The sequence below is a fragment of the Anabrus simplex genome, chromosome 1 (genome assembly GCF_040414725.1).
Source record: "Anabrus simplex isolate iqAnaSimp1 chromosome 1, ASM4041472v1, whole genome shotgun sequence".
In the NCBI taxonomy this organism is placed as follows: Eukaryota; Metazoa; Arthropoda; class Insecta; order Orthoptera; family Tettigoniidae; genus Anabrus; species Anabrus simplex.
Window position 1 is genome coordinate 1,411,359,432 of NC_090265.1, and position 17,026 is coordinate 1,411,376,457.

General features: G+C 40.5%; 1 protein-coding gene across 1 annotated transcript in view; it reads right to left on the reverse strand.

Annotated features, from left to right (window-relative positions):
• Positions 1-200: 200 nt before the first annotated feature.
• The window catches only part of LOC136879057 (hemolymph lipopolysaccharide-binding protein), a 36,636-nt gene continuing 19,810 nt past the window's right edge, over positions 201-17,026 (reverse strand). The window contains exons 4-5 of the mRNA XM_067152798.2: positions 9,850-10,119; positions 201-677 (exon numbers count right to left, since the gene is read on the reverse strand). Of these exons, the coding sequence (XP_067008899.2) occupies positions 511-677; positions 9,850-10,119 (437 nt within the window). The 3' untranslated portion in view covers positions 201-510. The remainder of the gene's footprint in view (positions 678-9,849; positions 10,120-17,026) is intronic.

Consider the following 17,026-nt stretch of genomic DNA (forward strand, 5'->3'; position numbering starts at 1 on the left):
GCCCATTCCGATCAATGTTGGATTATTTTTTTCCACATTACCAGATATTATAAGACTGAACTTCTTAAATTGGTCTATCAATGAGACCAAATCATCGACAGGAGACTGTTTTCATTATTTGCAGCCTATGCCATTCCGTTTAATGAGTGTTTCTTATGAACTATGAAAAATTGACGTAAAAGATTATTTTTAAAATGTAATTCCTTGGAACGTAGAATTTTATTCTTCCACCAATCCTCACAACAGCCTGATTTTCAGAACAAATGTTTTGTATTGACCGTAATGACCAATGACATACATGCGATCATAGAACGCATCTGTACTAAGAATGCATTTCCCTTTGGTATCCTATTACATATTATCCCTATACGTACAAAACATAGCTTGTTAATTACATAGTCATATAAAACACTATAGATCATGAGAAATCTTGATGATGTGACGTGATTCAGAACTCAAATTCAAATACTCTTCCACCGTCAATTCACTGTGAGATAAGTAATTCATTTATTAAGAGTCAAATGTTTCCGGGTATTCGCATATGAAGAAAAACTTCCATGTATGACAGAGAGAGTCATGGAATGAAGCCGTCGAGTCGATCACAGCGCAGAGATGATTGCCGCCCTTGGGTTGGTTAGGAGCCCATTTAACGTATCCAGAATCCGAAAATTGTTTGCCTGAAACATATAGAAACAAACTGTATATTGAATGCAGCCATTAAACACGCAGATGCAGAAAGGAAGTGAAAAGGTTACAACAGCCACATAGCATTAAAATATAAACTTAATCGAAGGCTCCTTTTGTCAGTCATCCATCTGCATATTACTGAATATTTCCGTCCAGCATGGCCTTTCTTTGGTATGAGCTGTTTCTGGAGATCATTTCATGAACTCAGGGGTTAAAAAAATATATTCATATAATCACTGGTCAGAGCACACATACCAGCCATATACCATATAATAAAGAAATGAAGGTACAATTTGCTGTACCTATGGTCTGAAGAAGTTATAATCTCATATTAGGTCTTTGGTAGTTCTTTTCCGTATGCTGACGTCATGTTAGCACGTTTCTTTGGACTATTGCTAATTTTATACACATATTTGGGTGGGCAAAGGTATACGGTTAGGTTTGAGTGAATAACTGTCCCATTGGCTTTTTCTGACTACGTCGCCGGCACTTTTATGAGTTCGAGTGAACAGGAAGATATTTTACATGCCATAGCCAAATGAATATGATTTTATTTACAAGCGGTCTATGATGACTTTAGTAACAGGCGAATGAACTTAACATATCAAGTGTCTTGTTGATATGTGCATATGTTAAGAGTAACAACGCTTCTTGACAATGCTACAATGAGTCACAATTTCGGATACAGGAGGGTTTTTTGAATGTGGATAAAAGCCCTTTCTCGTAAAATTTTCTTGTTACGACACACACATTTCCCTCCGATATGGATGATTTCTTAATTTATTTATTATGGTGCTTAATTGGTAGATTGTTATACATCTAGTATCAGCATTTTTAGGGTAATGGATTAACTTATAAAATGTCATGTGCTATATATCTGGTGTCATTGTTACTTAAAATAGAAGTTAAACTGATGAACTGTTAGGTGCTGTTCATCTATTGCCAACCTGGGCCCAAAGCTGCGAATCCAGGCTATGTGTTGCAAGTCAGGTCGAAGGATGAATGATGGAGAATTAATACATCTTTGAAACCTCTGATCACCGCGCGAGTTGGCCGTGCGCGTAGAGGCGCGCGGCTGTGAGCTTGCTTCCGGGAGATAGTAGGTTCGAATCCCACTATCAGCAGCCCTGAAAATGGTTTTCCGTGGTTTACCATTTTCACACGAGGCAAATGCTGGGGTTGTACCTTAATTAAGGCCACGGCCGCTTCCTTCCAACTCCTATCTGTGTCGGTGCGACGTAAAGCCCCTAGCAAAAAAAAAAAGAAGAAGAAACCTCTGATCTAACTTCCCTGCTAGTAGAACCTTGCTTGCACTCCTTGCCAAGGAGGAGGAGACGTTTGGTGCCACACTGTTGGTGGATGAAGCAATCCGGTTCGTTTCTTCTGGGGAAAGTGAAGAAGGAAACCACTGGTTTCTGAGGAAGAGGGATCTTCAAACTCTAAGGGAGTAAAGCTTGCATTAATCTCCTCCTTTATTTTAGGCATACTGATTCATTATAAATGTAATATTTCGTTGCTTTCTAAGCAAGAAGGAGCCTCGAAATAATACTAACAATATAAACCCCATTTCTTTTATCCGACTAATAAATGATGATCTTTCGGAATCCGAAGCTCATCTCGCGAATTCAAGAAAAAATACCGAGGCACATTATTCAGAATGGACTTAATCAGAAAATCAAAGAGATTCGTGATTGTACTCATCGGCAAGGGTGAAGAAATAGTCGATATGATGGAACGGAGGAGAACACTTTAATAGTGTTGAGTAAAATAAAATTATCTCGGACAAACCCAAGGAAGTTCAAAGGAGGTTAAAACTTTAACGGGAATGGTAACAGTAAGGAGACAAGTAATGGTGTGGGTACGGAGCTTCTCAAAGACATTGAGGTCATCACAGATGTCCCCTTTGTGAATGAAAAATTCTAGGGTAAAGGTAGGAAATGTCATTTTCACATTAATTCAGGAATATGTCCGATAGAAAAGGTGCAATGATGACGGGGAGAAAGAGCTCCTTGAAGACATAGAAGATCAGGCACAGAAAGGATATCATCATGCTAACTGTGTATTTGAACGTTCAAGTTGGCGAAGATATATTTAGCTATGAGAAGGCGTAAGAAGTGCGGAGGTTGATACATCCTAGACATCTGTATAATAAAATACACGTTCTTTATGAAACAAAACAATCGTAAGGTAACTTGATGCAGCTGGGATGGAAGAACTAAAACAATATTGCTTGCACATAAAACCTCTTCTAGAATGTCTGGATTGGAAATTGAACTCACCTAATTTCTATTTATTTTACATGAGTGGGAGTCGAACACAGGACATTTAGGACTGTAGTTTCAATACATACCCCCAGACCTTTATATTAGTTATCGTTCTTGAATGCAGGTCTGATATTATAAGAAGGCACGTTAGTGATTGCAGGCAATGCCAAAGAGAGATTCTCTTTAAATATTTTAAACCCATAGCTAGCGATATACTACCGAGATACTTATAGTTACTTATCAGCACAATGATTGTGAATAGGTCAACGTGTTGCTCTCAATATTGATAAGTGATGCTTTTTAAATATATCCCTCTGCTCTCAATAATATTTCAAGCACGCTTCAATATAGAATACTGCTAATCAGTAAAATTCGTTAAGTTCATGTGTAAATACGTCAAAAACTGTAGAGGCATTGCAGTGCGTCCACTTCAAAGAGAAGAACAGGAATCTCATTGAGACTACATAATTTTAGCTAGGAAGGTAATAGTAGGCGTAAAGCCGGTTGCTGTACAGCACGGGCGATTTGAATTTTGCTGAATCAGCATTTGTACAATGTGCTGATTCATCAGGTGCAATGACCTTTGACGTCATCATTACGTCACCATGATATCATCATAACGGCGAACCTTACACAGGCTTCATGGAGGAGTCCATCTGTCATGTTAGTGACTAGTTTTGGTCCAGTGACCCTGCCTCCACCTTAAAGTTGCCAACCGCGGGGCCCGCATTCATTCGCGGGTTTGCCATTAGTAGTCCTCCGGTTTACCTCAAGCTCGAAGCTCAAGAGCGGTGGACAGCACAAAGCTAGTCCTCGGATGTTCACTCGAAAGTGAACTTCAAGTCTTTTCTCCTTGTACACGATGTCTTATGTTGCAGTATATGGAACAGAGTGGGGTAAATGGAAAGTTGGAGAGGGACATACAGAGCATGACTATCAGTAACATCATGTGGCGAAGATTTTTATTCGATTAGTGCTCTGCTCTGAGGGTTAATTGGCGTTGGTTTACTCCATGCAGATTTTTGATGACTTCGAAAAGGGGTCGAGATGGCAGAAGGACGGCAGTGATACTGAATGAGATTGGGACAGGAAATGAATATGACAGTGGCACTGAGGAAGTACTGAACATTGCTGAATTGTCTGAAAGTAATAGTAGAAGGAAAGGTGACACAAAAATTCAGACTATGTTCATAGGAATAACTCGCCTAACGGGCCTTTAAATGAATCTGTGAGGAACATGCACACTTGCAAGTCACACTATTTTGCAGTTACGGCGTCCAAAAGTACATCCTCAGAGAGATTCTATGAAAATCTTTAACAGCGTGCAATTTGTTACCCGAAAGAGTCTGCTTAGAAACATTCAGAATTCCTCTTCTTTCGCTGCTTATGACGTTGTATCTAGAAAAAAAAATGAACGACTGGAAAAACGAAGATGTCAATGTCTGCAAATTGAAAACGTAACTGATACTGGATGACGACTTTCCTTTAGTTTTTCCGCAATTCGCTGCGACCGGATGCCTTTCCTGATGCTAAACCTATGTTGATGAATGTATCCATCATTGTGTGTTTATATGGTGGTTTGTAATGTGATGTGTTGCATATAAATAAATATCTGAATTAATATTAACACAAGCACCTAGAACCCGAGGTAGAGAAATTAACGAGCTATGTTTAAAATCAACGACCTGGCCGGAAATCGAAAGCAGGGCTCCTTAAACCGAAGACTATTATACTTACTACCACGGAGCTGGACTTAAAGCCGACCGAATACAAGCTGAAAATTTGTATGCGAGTGCTACGACAAAGTGTCAATACAATGACTACATCTAAACTTGTAACGTGACAGATGACCTGGGCCTATGACATTCGCACTGGGGAAGAACTGGACATTGGTGAACTGCCAGAATATAGTGATAAAACATAAGGTGACACTAAAGTTCAGAATATATTCACAGCAGCAACTCGCCCAAAGAGGCATGAACATCAATAAGCAGAGTCCTATCATTAAGCAAATCTTCTCAAGCTATTGAATCCTATAAGAATGCACATTTGATAACCGATTTACCTCAGCGGAAATAACAGAGAAACTGAAAAGTAATTATCTCACAATTCTTGCTGTCATGAAGAAAAATGGATAGTTTCTCTCCATTAAATTATGAGAAGGCGTGGGCTTTAGTCTGTATAAATTTGCCAAGAAAATGATCATACTCTCTCATGTGCCAGCAAGAAATAGGCGCACATTACTCAAATTTACACAACGTACAGTAACAAAGGAACACTGAACATTATCTGGACTACAAGATAATGTATTATCCTACAATGTGACAAAAGGAGGAGCTGACAGCTTGGACATAAAATGTATTGTGCATCTGTACAGCGACAGATCACGAAGATGACTAAGAATTTACTATTTCGCTTAGTGGAGACGGCAACAAGTGATGCGTACATGTTATTTCCTTCAGATTCTCAATAAGTGGAAACAAAATCATTGTATTTTTTTCAGGAACTGGAGGCCCACTCTCTGACACATATAGAGATAAAGTGACTAATTATAATTTGCCCAAAGTAGCTGCCCAGCAATAAGCAGAGTTTTATCATTAAAGCTCGAACCAAAGGAATCGGAGGAAAACTGCAAAATAAACAATTCTGACAATTGAGCCCACCATAATCGTTTATTGAGGTTTATATACAGGCACATAATATTTAGTGGTGTTATTCCACGATGCAACCTGCGGGCTAATGATAGAGAGTAACGTTGTAGTAACAAGTACTACATTAGAAAATCTATATAAATAAAGTTGTAAGGGGTCCGCTGTCTGTAATTCCTTTTGTTTTGCCAAATTTTTAGATATTTATCCGTTGTAGGTCAACTCAAGACCGAATCGGTGGTTTTTACTGTTCGTGCCTGTTTGTTTGTCTGTTTGTTACACCACCACGTCGAAACGGCTGGATAGATCTCAACCAAACTTCATATTTAGAGTATACACATACCGGGGAAGGTTTCGATATACATATCATTTTACAATCTTTGAATAGACGGAGGTGGATTTCCTCCAATTTCTCTTATACTATTGATTTTCTGTAAACTCCGTGGACCGTAAGTGAAACGTCTCTTCATTACAAACAACTTTCGTTATGTTCATAATTTACCTTACTCCTCACATGCCGGAGAAATTTACTATTTTCTGCGGGTACCATGCTCTGCATTGAGTGACTGACAGACCGACAACGAACCTACAGGTTACCATGGCAACGTCTCTGCTTGCCAGCAGGGAAGTGACGTATTGCCATTTTCCTCATCATGCTTTTAAATTTGTGGTTGTTCCTGTGGTAGAAGGCAAGAGAGGCGTCAATCGGCCAATCTGCGGGATATTGGCGGAATATCGTTGGAAGTTATAACCGTCCTCGAATAGATTAAGTAATAACACCATTGGTCATCTTATCTCTTTACCCAAGAATCACTGCGCCTAAATTTATCCTCTGTTGCCACTTTATTATATCCATAACTCACACCAGCATAATTTATTGAGGCCCATTTGATTTTCCGATACATTCAATTGGCATTTACATATTTGTCGTTATCCGGCTGTCCTCAGTTATAATCCATTTTCTATTAATTTCAACTTTCTTAAATGTATTATTTTCTTCCTTAATTACTCCGTATACGCGAGTGTTAGAATCTACTGGATATATTTCCACCAAACTTCGTGTTTAGAATCCACCTGTCCTTGGGTAGGTTTTAGGTCAAATATTGTTTATACATCCCTGAACTTACTGCGGGTTTATACGAAACCGAAACCGTGAGTTTGGACTCCCACAAAATATACACAACCAAACTTAGTGGAAATCTACCTGCCTTAATAGAAATTAATTTATAAACTTTTTTTTTCTCATGTGCATCATTACGATACGAGGATTAATAAGGGAGATATAATTAACGGAACTTTTTTGGCACAAGTCATATCGGACTTAACTCAAGAGCGGGTACGTGTAAAGCATATTTCTTACAACTTGAAAACCACCGAAGATATCAAACTTTACATTTAGCATCCACCTGTCCAAAGGTAATCGTAACGACTGTGTGCCTATACATTGTCAATAACATTTCATGTTCCCGGAATGGACTGGTGGTTTATAGGGCACCGAAAGGGTGATTTTACTCTTCCACAATATATACAGTACAAGACCAACCTGATTGGAAATCGACCAGACGTGATCGAATTCCATCTTTAAAACGTTTTCTTCATGTGCATTTTTTCGTCAGGAGGATTAATAAGGGAGATATCATGAATGATCAGTTTTGCAGGTTAAGTCCAGCGGACATAGCCCAAAAGGTGTTGTACGTGGAGTAGATTCCTTATCTATGTATATAAAAAATCGTAACGACTGTGTGCCTCTACATTGACTATTTGGCGAAATTTTCGCACAGCTATCCGTTTAAGTGATAATAATGACCATCTGCATATTTTTTAGTTTAGTTTCCTGAAAGTCCTAATTTTTACCCTCCTCGCCAAAATCCAGATTTCGGTATAATCTGCCAGACGAAAAAGAAATGGAAATTTGACAAAATTAATCGTTTTAGCCTGTAACGGATGGAAAACTTCCACTTTTTATCCCCGAAGAATATCGAAATATGGAGGCAATTTTAATGATGGTGCAGACCTTCGGGAAGTCCTATCACATAACGGATTACACAAACTCCGTTCAATTTGGAATGATCTACAACCTTGGTCTTATGACGTTTTGTCGTATCTGTATCCATTTTACGTTTTGTTTTTCTCTATTAATCGATGTTAAGTAAATTTGGACTTTTCACGTGCATAATTCATACTTTCAATCACTTATAGGAAATGTAGAATCATCAAACTCTTCACGAAAATTGGCCTACCCAGTAGTCATATGTAAGCCAAATGCTATGTATGTAGCTGTCATATAATTATCCGAAAAGTAATGCAATGTGAGATAATCTTACGAAAACTTTACCCTGTTCAACGTTTCTAACTCAATCTGACCCAAGAATAGATGAGATATCATAGGACCAGCCATTTGGGCCACTAAATCCGGCGTCTTATGGTGCAATCCTTTGTCGATATGACGTACGTTTAGCAGCAGTTAATTTGTAAGTGAAGGTCTGCAATATTGTAAACACGCATGTACTTTCGTATGTCGATCTATACATATATTCACTGATGTCGATTTGTAGCGATCTAGAAAGGGTGTGTCTGCTATTGTAATCAGTACTCCCCACATCGACTTTGACTGGCAGTAGGAATGGGGTCCTTCTCCAACTCCTGTGTAACTGGCATTAGTAATGAAGGCCTACCATTGTAATGAATAGTTCACTTCTCGATTTGACTTGCAGAAGGCAAGTGAGCATTCAGTTTTGTTTAAACCTCCCCTACCCGATTGTGTTTGGCAGTAGGCAAGGGTGCCCGCAATAATAAAGAAATTTGTTCATCTAAAATGTGACTGGCATTATGCATAGTGGCCTGCTATTTGGATGGAAACTCACCAACTTGGTGTGACTGGCAGTAAGCTGCCTGGCAGTAGGAAAAGGGGCCTGACATTATAATGATAACTGCACAACTCAATTTCGACTGATAGTAGGATAGTTGCCAGCCATTATAATAGAAACTCCTCAACTGTTATCTCTCTGGATGTAGGAAAGGAGGGCTGCCATTGTAACGAAAACTCCCCAAATCGATTGCGACCACGCAGTAGGCAATGGGGCCTGCAAATATAATGTAAACTTCCCAACTCGATTGTGAATGGCAGTAGGTAAGTGAGCCTGTCGTTATCATCACAAATCCGTAACAAACACTTTACTTTGGAAACAGCGTATGGGGACCTCCCCATGCTGTTTCTCAGATAACGCTAAGAGACATGCAGTTTTAAAACAATCTTATTTACTGCATGTATAGTATTTACTTCGATATTCGAATAAAATGTAGAATACGTAGCGAAGCACGGGTACATTTGCTAGTCTTAAATAATTTCTTTCTATAAATTATCAATTCGTGTTTTATTTCAATCAATCAATCAATCAATCAATCAATCAATCAATCAATCAATCAATGAAATCACTACTGATCTGCATTTAGGGCAATCGCTCAGGGGGCAGATTCCCTATCTGTTGTTTTCCTAGCCTTTTTTTAAATGATTGCAAATAAATAGGAAATTTATTGAACATCTCCCTTGGTATGTTATTCCAATCCCTAACTCCCCTTCCTATAAATGAATATTTACCCCAATTTGTCCCCTTGAATTACAACTTTATCTTCATATTGTGATCCTTACTAGTTTTAAAGACACCACTCAACATTATTCGTCTGCTGATTTCATTCCGCGCTATGTCTTCACTGACAGCTCGCAACATACCACTTAGTCGAGCAGCTGGTCTCCTTTGTCCTAATTCTTCCCAGCCCAAATTTTGCAACATTTTTGTAACGTTGTTCTTTATTCAGAAATCACCCAAAAGAAATCGAGCTGCTTTTCTTTGGATATTTTTCCAGTTCTTGAATCAAGTAATCCTGGTGAGAGTCCCATACACTGGAACCATATTCTAGTTGGGGTCTTACCAGAGACTTATATGCCTTCTCCCTTACATCGTTACTACAGCCCCTAAATACCCTCATAACTATGTGCAGAGATCTGTACCCCTTATTTACAATCATATTTATTTTTAGTCCAATGAAAATCTTTCCTGATATTAACACATAGGTACTTACAATGATCCCCAAAAGGAACTCTCACCCCATCAACACAGTAATTAAAACTGAGAGGAATTTTCCTATTTGTGAAACTCACAACCTGACTGTTGACCCCGTTTATCATTATACCATTGCCTACTGTCAGCTCTTCGGTTCAAGAACATGCTGAAATTAAAAGCACAACTTACCATCTAAAGTAGTGTATTGGCCTTTGATGAAACGATTATGGAAACCAACGTGACAGTACAGAGCGTTGGTTGCGTTGGTGATAGCTGGTTTTCGTACGAAGTATTCCCTAGCTACATTGGCTTCGCGTTCAGAGTTGATGATCATAAGTCGTGCACCCTCAGACTCGCATTTGTCACTTGCATCCTCCCAAGTCAGAGCAGTAGTGTGCAGCTTGTAGTACCCCACTCCGTTCTTCAACTCATATTCCTTCGGTGGAGAGGGTCCTTTTACTGAAACAGAAATCATTCCTGTTATCGAGCGGAAGAGAGATTGTTTAGATCGGTGCTTACACGCCCAAGAATTTTAAACATGGTATCATTTGTGTATACGCCATGTAACGGAGAGAAGGACTTCCCTGTACCCAAAATGATAACTTAATTGATTTCATGGACCGTAGTCTCGCATTTTGTGAAGGAGAGGTGGAAGGCGTGTTTTTTATTTTGTTTACCACTTGGTTTACGTCGCAACGACACAGATAGACTTATGGCCAAAGGGATAGTAAAGGGTTGGCAGGGGCCTCAATGAAGGTAGAACTCCAACATATTTGCCATGCGTGAAAATTGGAAACCACGGATAACCATCTTCAGCAGCAGGGAAACCTTTCTGGACAGTAATAAATAATCTTAGGAAGGGAGGGAAAAAGGAAATGAACAGTGTTTTGGGTTATTCAGGTGAACCCATAATAGATCCCAGGGAATCACCGGAGAGGTGTAGGGAATATTTTGAACATCTTCTCAACGCAAAAGGAAATCTTCCTGGTGGTGTTGCGAACAACGCAGCTCATGGGGAGGAGGAAAATGATGTTGGTCAAATTACGCTTGAGGATGTGGAAAGGATTGTAAATAAGCTCCATTGTCATAAATCAGCAGGAGCAGACGAAATTAGACCTGAAATGGTGGAGAGTAGTGCGAAGGCAGGGATAAAAATGGCTTCATAGAGTAGTAAGATTAGGATTGACTGTTGGTAAGGTACCTTCAGATTGGACAAAAACCAGGGAACAGGAAGGATTGCAACAACTATCGAGGTATCTCATTGCTTAGTACACCGGCATCTTGGAAGGGAAGTTGCGATTAGTGGTTGAGAGGAAGTTGGATGAAAACCAGTGTGGTTTCAGACCACAGAGGGGCTGTCAGAATCAGATTTTCAGTACAAGTAATGTAATTGAAAAATGTTGCGACAGAAATAGACAGCTGTGTTTATGTTTCGTAGATCTAGAGAAAGCATATGACAGGGTACCGAGAGAAAAGATGCTCGCTATACTGGGGGAGTATGAAATTAAAGGTAGATTATTAAAATCAATCGCAGTCATTTATGTTGACTATACGGCTTCAGTGAGAATTGGTGGTAGAATGAGTTCTTGGTTCAGGGTAATTACAGGGGTTAGACAAGGCTGTAATCTTTCACCTTTGCTGTTCGTTGTTTACATGGATCATCTGCCGAATGGTATAAAGTGGCAGGGGGGATACAGTTAGGTGAAAATATAGTAACTAGTCTGGCCAATGTTGACGACTTGGTCTTAATGGCAGATTGTGCCGAAAGCCTGCAGTCTAATATCTTGGAACTTGAAAATAGGTGCATTTGGTATGGCATGAAAATTAGCTATTCAAAGATTAAACTCATGTCAGTAGGAAAGAAATTCAATAGAATTGAATGTTAGATTGATGATACAAAGCTGGAACAGGTAGATAATTTCAAGTATTTAGGTTGTGTGTTATCCCAGGATGGTAATATAGTAAGTGAGATTGAATCAAGCTGTAGTAAAGCTAATGTATTGAGCTCGCAGTTGTGATCATCAGTATTCTGTAAGAAAATCAGCTCCCAGACGAAACTATCTTTATATCGGTTTGTTTTCACACCAACTTTGCTTTACGGGAGCGATATCTGGGTGGACTCAGAATATCTTATTCATAAGTTAGATGTAACAGACATGAAAGTAGCGAGAATGATTTCTGGTACAAACGGGTGGGAACAGTGGCAGGAGGACACTCGGAATAAGTAGATAACGACTTAGGAATGAACTAGATTGATGAAGCTGCACGCACAAACCGGCTTCGGTGGTGGGGTCATGTGAGGCGAATGGAGGAGGGTAGTTTACCTAGATGAATAATGGTCTCTGTTATAGTGAGTAAGAGAAGTAGAGGTAGACCAAGACGACGATGGTTAGATTCAGTTTCTAACGATTTGAAGGTAAGAGGTATAGAACTAAATAATGTGGCCACAGCATTAGTTGCAAGTGGAGGATAGTGGCGACGTTTAATAAATTCACAGAGGCTTGCAGACTGAACGCTGAAAGGCATTACGGTCTATAATGATAATGAATGTATGAAACCGTTTGGTAAAATTCAATCTATAGGGAAGAATGTGGTTAATTACCAACATAGAGGAAGTACAATTCCTAGTCACCAGAGTGAAAATGGCAAGAGGCAGTGTCATATCTCTAAACGGTGCGGGAAAGGTCACCAGTGAAGTTATTTAATAGCGACTGTTGAAAGAATATGAATATTCAGGGAATACCACCATCGTGATTGTGATTATAGGCGGAATATCTGGTGTGAGTTAAAGAAGAATTAACCCAGTTGTCTGGAGGATGTCATTATGATGTGCAGTCGATGATGTATTATTTTCCAGCTCGGGTTTTTTTAAATACCCCAACTTTTCCAGAAGCCAACCCACGCAATTCGACTGTTCGAGAGGGCGAAGCTGGGTTCGTCCGTATTAGAAGCTGATGGGAGATAGACTCGGAAGATATCAAAAGCCGTCTGGCCTGAGAGACGTGAAAATTTTCAAAGTGCTAACAACTAGAGCCTTGCACGGATGCGGATATCCGCGGATTTATCTGCGAAGTTACTGTCTCGGCGGGTGCAACCTGTATGGCAGTGTGGATAATTTTGCTGATAATATTTAAAATATCGGCGAATAACAAATCGTGAATGCGGACAATCAAGTTTATTATTTTTTTCTCAGGTATACTCTTACTTCTGCTTGTCATTAGATGGCCGTTGACTGTGGTATGGGAGAATGGTGAGACCACAAAGCCGTAAATCTGACCTAAGCCTAACTGGCTCCTGGCCGCAATTAATGGAAGGAAGTAACAAAGGTCAATACTTCGGTAATTGTCGCAAGTGAAAATCATTCATAAACCTGTGACTCTGGGCGTCTGATGCCAGGTATCAGGACTATGGTATTATACTAACAGACCTACCCGTTCCAATATCTTCGGTGTTATATAGGTACTGTAGTTAATATTTACAATATCAGCGGATAGCAATTCGCGGATGCGGATAACCATTTGCGGATCCGGATACGGGTGCGGATGAAGGAAGTGCGGTTGCGAAGCGGATGCGGAAAAAATTCTGTATATCCGCACAGGGCTCTACTGAAAAATGAAATGGCGTATGGCTTTTAGCGCCGGGAGTGTCCGAGGACATGTTCGGCTCGCCAAGTGCAGGTCTTTCTATTTGACACCCGTAGGCGACCTGCACGTTGTGATGAGGATGAAATGATGATGAATTAGCTCTGATTTTTAAGTCTATGATCTTCGGCTCGATGCAAGGGAATATTGGTGTAGTTGTTTGAAATAATTTATGAAGTTGCATAAAGGAGAGATCGAGGTGTTGATAACACGGACTCTAGCTACCTGGAAAGGGATGGCAGATGGTGTCGAGACAAGCGTAGGAAAACATTTCTCAACCACCTGGCTTTGTCAACGGAAGGAGCTTCCTACAATTTTCTTAGCTGCAGTCAAGGGGTTGCGGTGCAACACAGCTCTGATTCTCGTGTGAATAAAATAAAGTTTGTGTTTAAATTCATTATTTTAGGAAGTTTAAATGTACGTCTTACGTGTGTAGATGAAGAGTTGGTTAAAGTAAAATTGCCTATTGTCAGTATGATTTTCTAAATCTCTTAGAGGATAGCTGGCTTGCAAGATATACTCATAGAGACGCCACATCGGCAGCTCAGTTACAGGTCTGTCAACAATTATGTGTTTGTATTTAATGTATGTACAATGCTTGTCCATTTAAAATTTGTTCTTAACCATGACACCGCGTTGTACATATGTGTTGCGTGCGTAATTATAAGTCGTTGTGAGGATTAATAAGTGTCATGTTCCGTAAGAAATACGTTAGGAAATGCCGTAGGTACGAGTTTGGGCAAAACTATAGAGTCTTCTCCGCAATCTTAGCAATACGAGGCACCATTATGTGGCACACGCGAAGTGACTGTACTTTGTTTAATACTTAGGTTTCCACTAGTAGCGCTGAGGTAAGTAGAATAGCAATACTGCCATCTGTTGATTGTTGACTTTTGATATGGCTATATATTTTTTTCTTGTCATACAGCAACATCCGCCGCCGCGACGATAGAAAAGAGTTTATCGAAGGGGACGCAGCCCCTAGGGGGCCACTATTCTCCTGAGAGATTGGCCTGGATATGCAAAAATACGTTAAAGCTAATAAATGACCTTACTTTCTTGCCGTAAGCCCCTAGATCAGGGCCTCTCAAACGCCCAAAATCTCACGCGTGCAGAGCGAGGCGCAAGAGCTCCGTGCACTGTGCATCGGTGCCGCTCGATATGGCTCGGATGAACGCTTCGTCTCTGGGCTACCCGGCTAAGCTCGGCTCAACTCAGCCCGGATTTCGAGTGCTACGGCGCAAGTGGGGCAGAGGGAGACAGGCGGAGCGAGCGAGAAAGGCGTGAGGAAAGAGAGAGTAAGCGCTATTGCTCCAAATCGAGGAGTGGGTGGTCTGCACTCTGATCAACCAAGCCCAGTCGTCTTTTGCACCGTGCACAGTGCATGCACCACGCGCATGCACCCTGAGAGGGCCTGCCCTAGATTAAAGGAGAAATTGAGGAAGTGTAAGGTTACCGTCCGACACCATGAAACTTTCAAACTTCGCGGGCCTCTTTAGTCTTCTCTTCTTTTGCGGTGGTTGGTAACGTCAGCCAGTGCCCATGATCCTTGACAGAAACCATGGATAATGACGCTTGGACCACTATTTTAGGTTACGAAAGTAAATATTCTCTAGGGGCGGGTGGGTTGGACCCTGGCAGGCGTTATGAAGACATCTCTCCTCAAGAATCATTTTTAGGTAAGAATAGCAGCATTGAAACTTGTCACGTGTATGCATAAGTGTTTTCCAGTTTCATTAAAAGATGGCGCCAGCAAACAGTACGCAGCGTATGAATTTTACACATACGTCAGGTTGTTCGTCTGACATTAACCTACCAACACACAAGTTAAGTCAGCCAAACACCAGCGTCTATGTTGTATCGTTCAGTGATCATATCGACGTTTGCTCCCTAAAAAGAACATTTGCGGCACGCATTGCTTTTCTTATTTAATCAAAAGGAAAATAGTGTGGAAAGTCATCGTTTGCTGGTAGAAACATGTGGGGAACACGCTCCATCGATTAGAACATGTGAGACACAGTTTCGACAATTAAACGTGGTGATTTCAATGTGAAAGACAGTGCGCGCTCTGGTAGACCACGAGATTGTGAAGACGAGCAATTGCAGGCGTTACTGGATGACGACCCAACTCAAACTCAACAGCAATTGGCACAAGTATTAAATATGTCACATGCAACAGGAAAGATCAATAAACTCGGTAAATGCGTCCTGCACGATTTGAATGATCGGCAAATGGAAAACCGCAATATCACTTGTTTCTCTACTGAAGTGTGACGGGTGACGAAAAATGGATTTATTCTGAAAACCCGAAGCGGAGAAGATCGTGGCTGTCACCTGGCGAAGTCGGTCTATCAACAGCAAGGCCGAATCGCTTCGGCAAGAAGATCGTGCTTTGTGTCTGGTGGGACCAGGGGCCTGTTCCACGAACGAACTTTGCAACTTTGCACTTCGCACTTTGCACTTTGCACTTTCAGATCAGATTTTGTTCCACTATCACTTTTCAGATTTTTCTCGCAAAGTGAAAAATGAAAAGTAAGTGAGGAATATTTTCAATTTTTAAGCCTGTTATGTTCCTCCATAGGTACAGAAATGCAAAGTGCAAAGAAAAGAAATCTTGCAATGAGATGATTCCCTTTTCACCCGTTAATTAATATGTATGTACACTATGTTCTCGGTGTGGAATTGGACTTAGTGATATAACCATGTTACGACGAGAGCTTTTCTTATCATCAAGTGAGGACAATGATAAAGAATCCAACAAGAGAACGTACAAGGACAGGATTAATTTTCATAACCCCACTTCGACGGAATTTCGCGAGTGTTTCTGTATTACCACAACAGAGGCTGGCTATATTCTCGACATGATCGGTCATTTATTGGAACATGCAACAAAAAGAAGTCAGTCCCTTTCCGAAAAAGAACAAATTCTTATATGCTTACATTGGTTAGGAAATGGTGCCCAACTGTACGGTGTAGCAGCAATCCATGGGACGTCAAAATTAATTATTTTCAGAACTGTTACCGAAGTTTCAGATGCTATAGTAAATATAATATTTCCTAACCTAGAACGTTGGTCTAATAATCCATAAAATATAGCGACAGAATTTCTAATTAAGGGTGAATTTCTTTCTGTGTGTGGATGTGATGACGGTACACTCGTTAATATTGATGCTTGTTATCATTTGGGAGGTTACTTTTAAAGCTGCCGAAAATGATGTCCTGTTTCTCCTTGACAACTTCTAGCGCAGCCAGCTTCTTGTTATCATCTATCTTTCCAATGATCGAAACTTTCAAACTACCAGTACCACAATTCTTATACTGTCAAATTCGTCACGAAAAAAGAAAAGCATTAAAATCTCGGAGTATGATACAGTTTGCCCATGGAAGAAACTTGATCGGATCACTCATTCGCAAAGACTTTTCACTTCGCGAAGAAATTGAAAAGTAGAACCTAGATCAGGGGCTGCCTGACCGAGGCGGTAAAGGCGTGCTCGGTACGCCCGGAAGGACGTGGGTTCGAATCCCTGACAGGAAGTCGTAAAATTTAAGAAACGAGATTTCCACTTCCGGAGGTGCATATGGCCCTGAGGTTCACTCAGCCTACACCAAAAATGAGTACCAGGTTAATTCCTGGGGGCAAAGGCGGCCGGGCGTAGAGCTAACCACTCTACCCCATCACTTGCCGAGATTTACAATGGTGGAAACCTTTACCCTCCAAGGGCCTT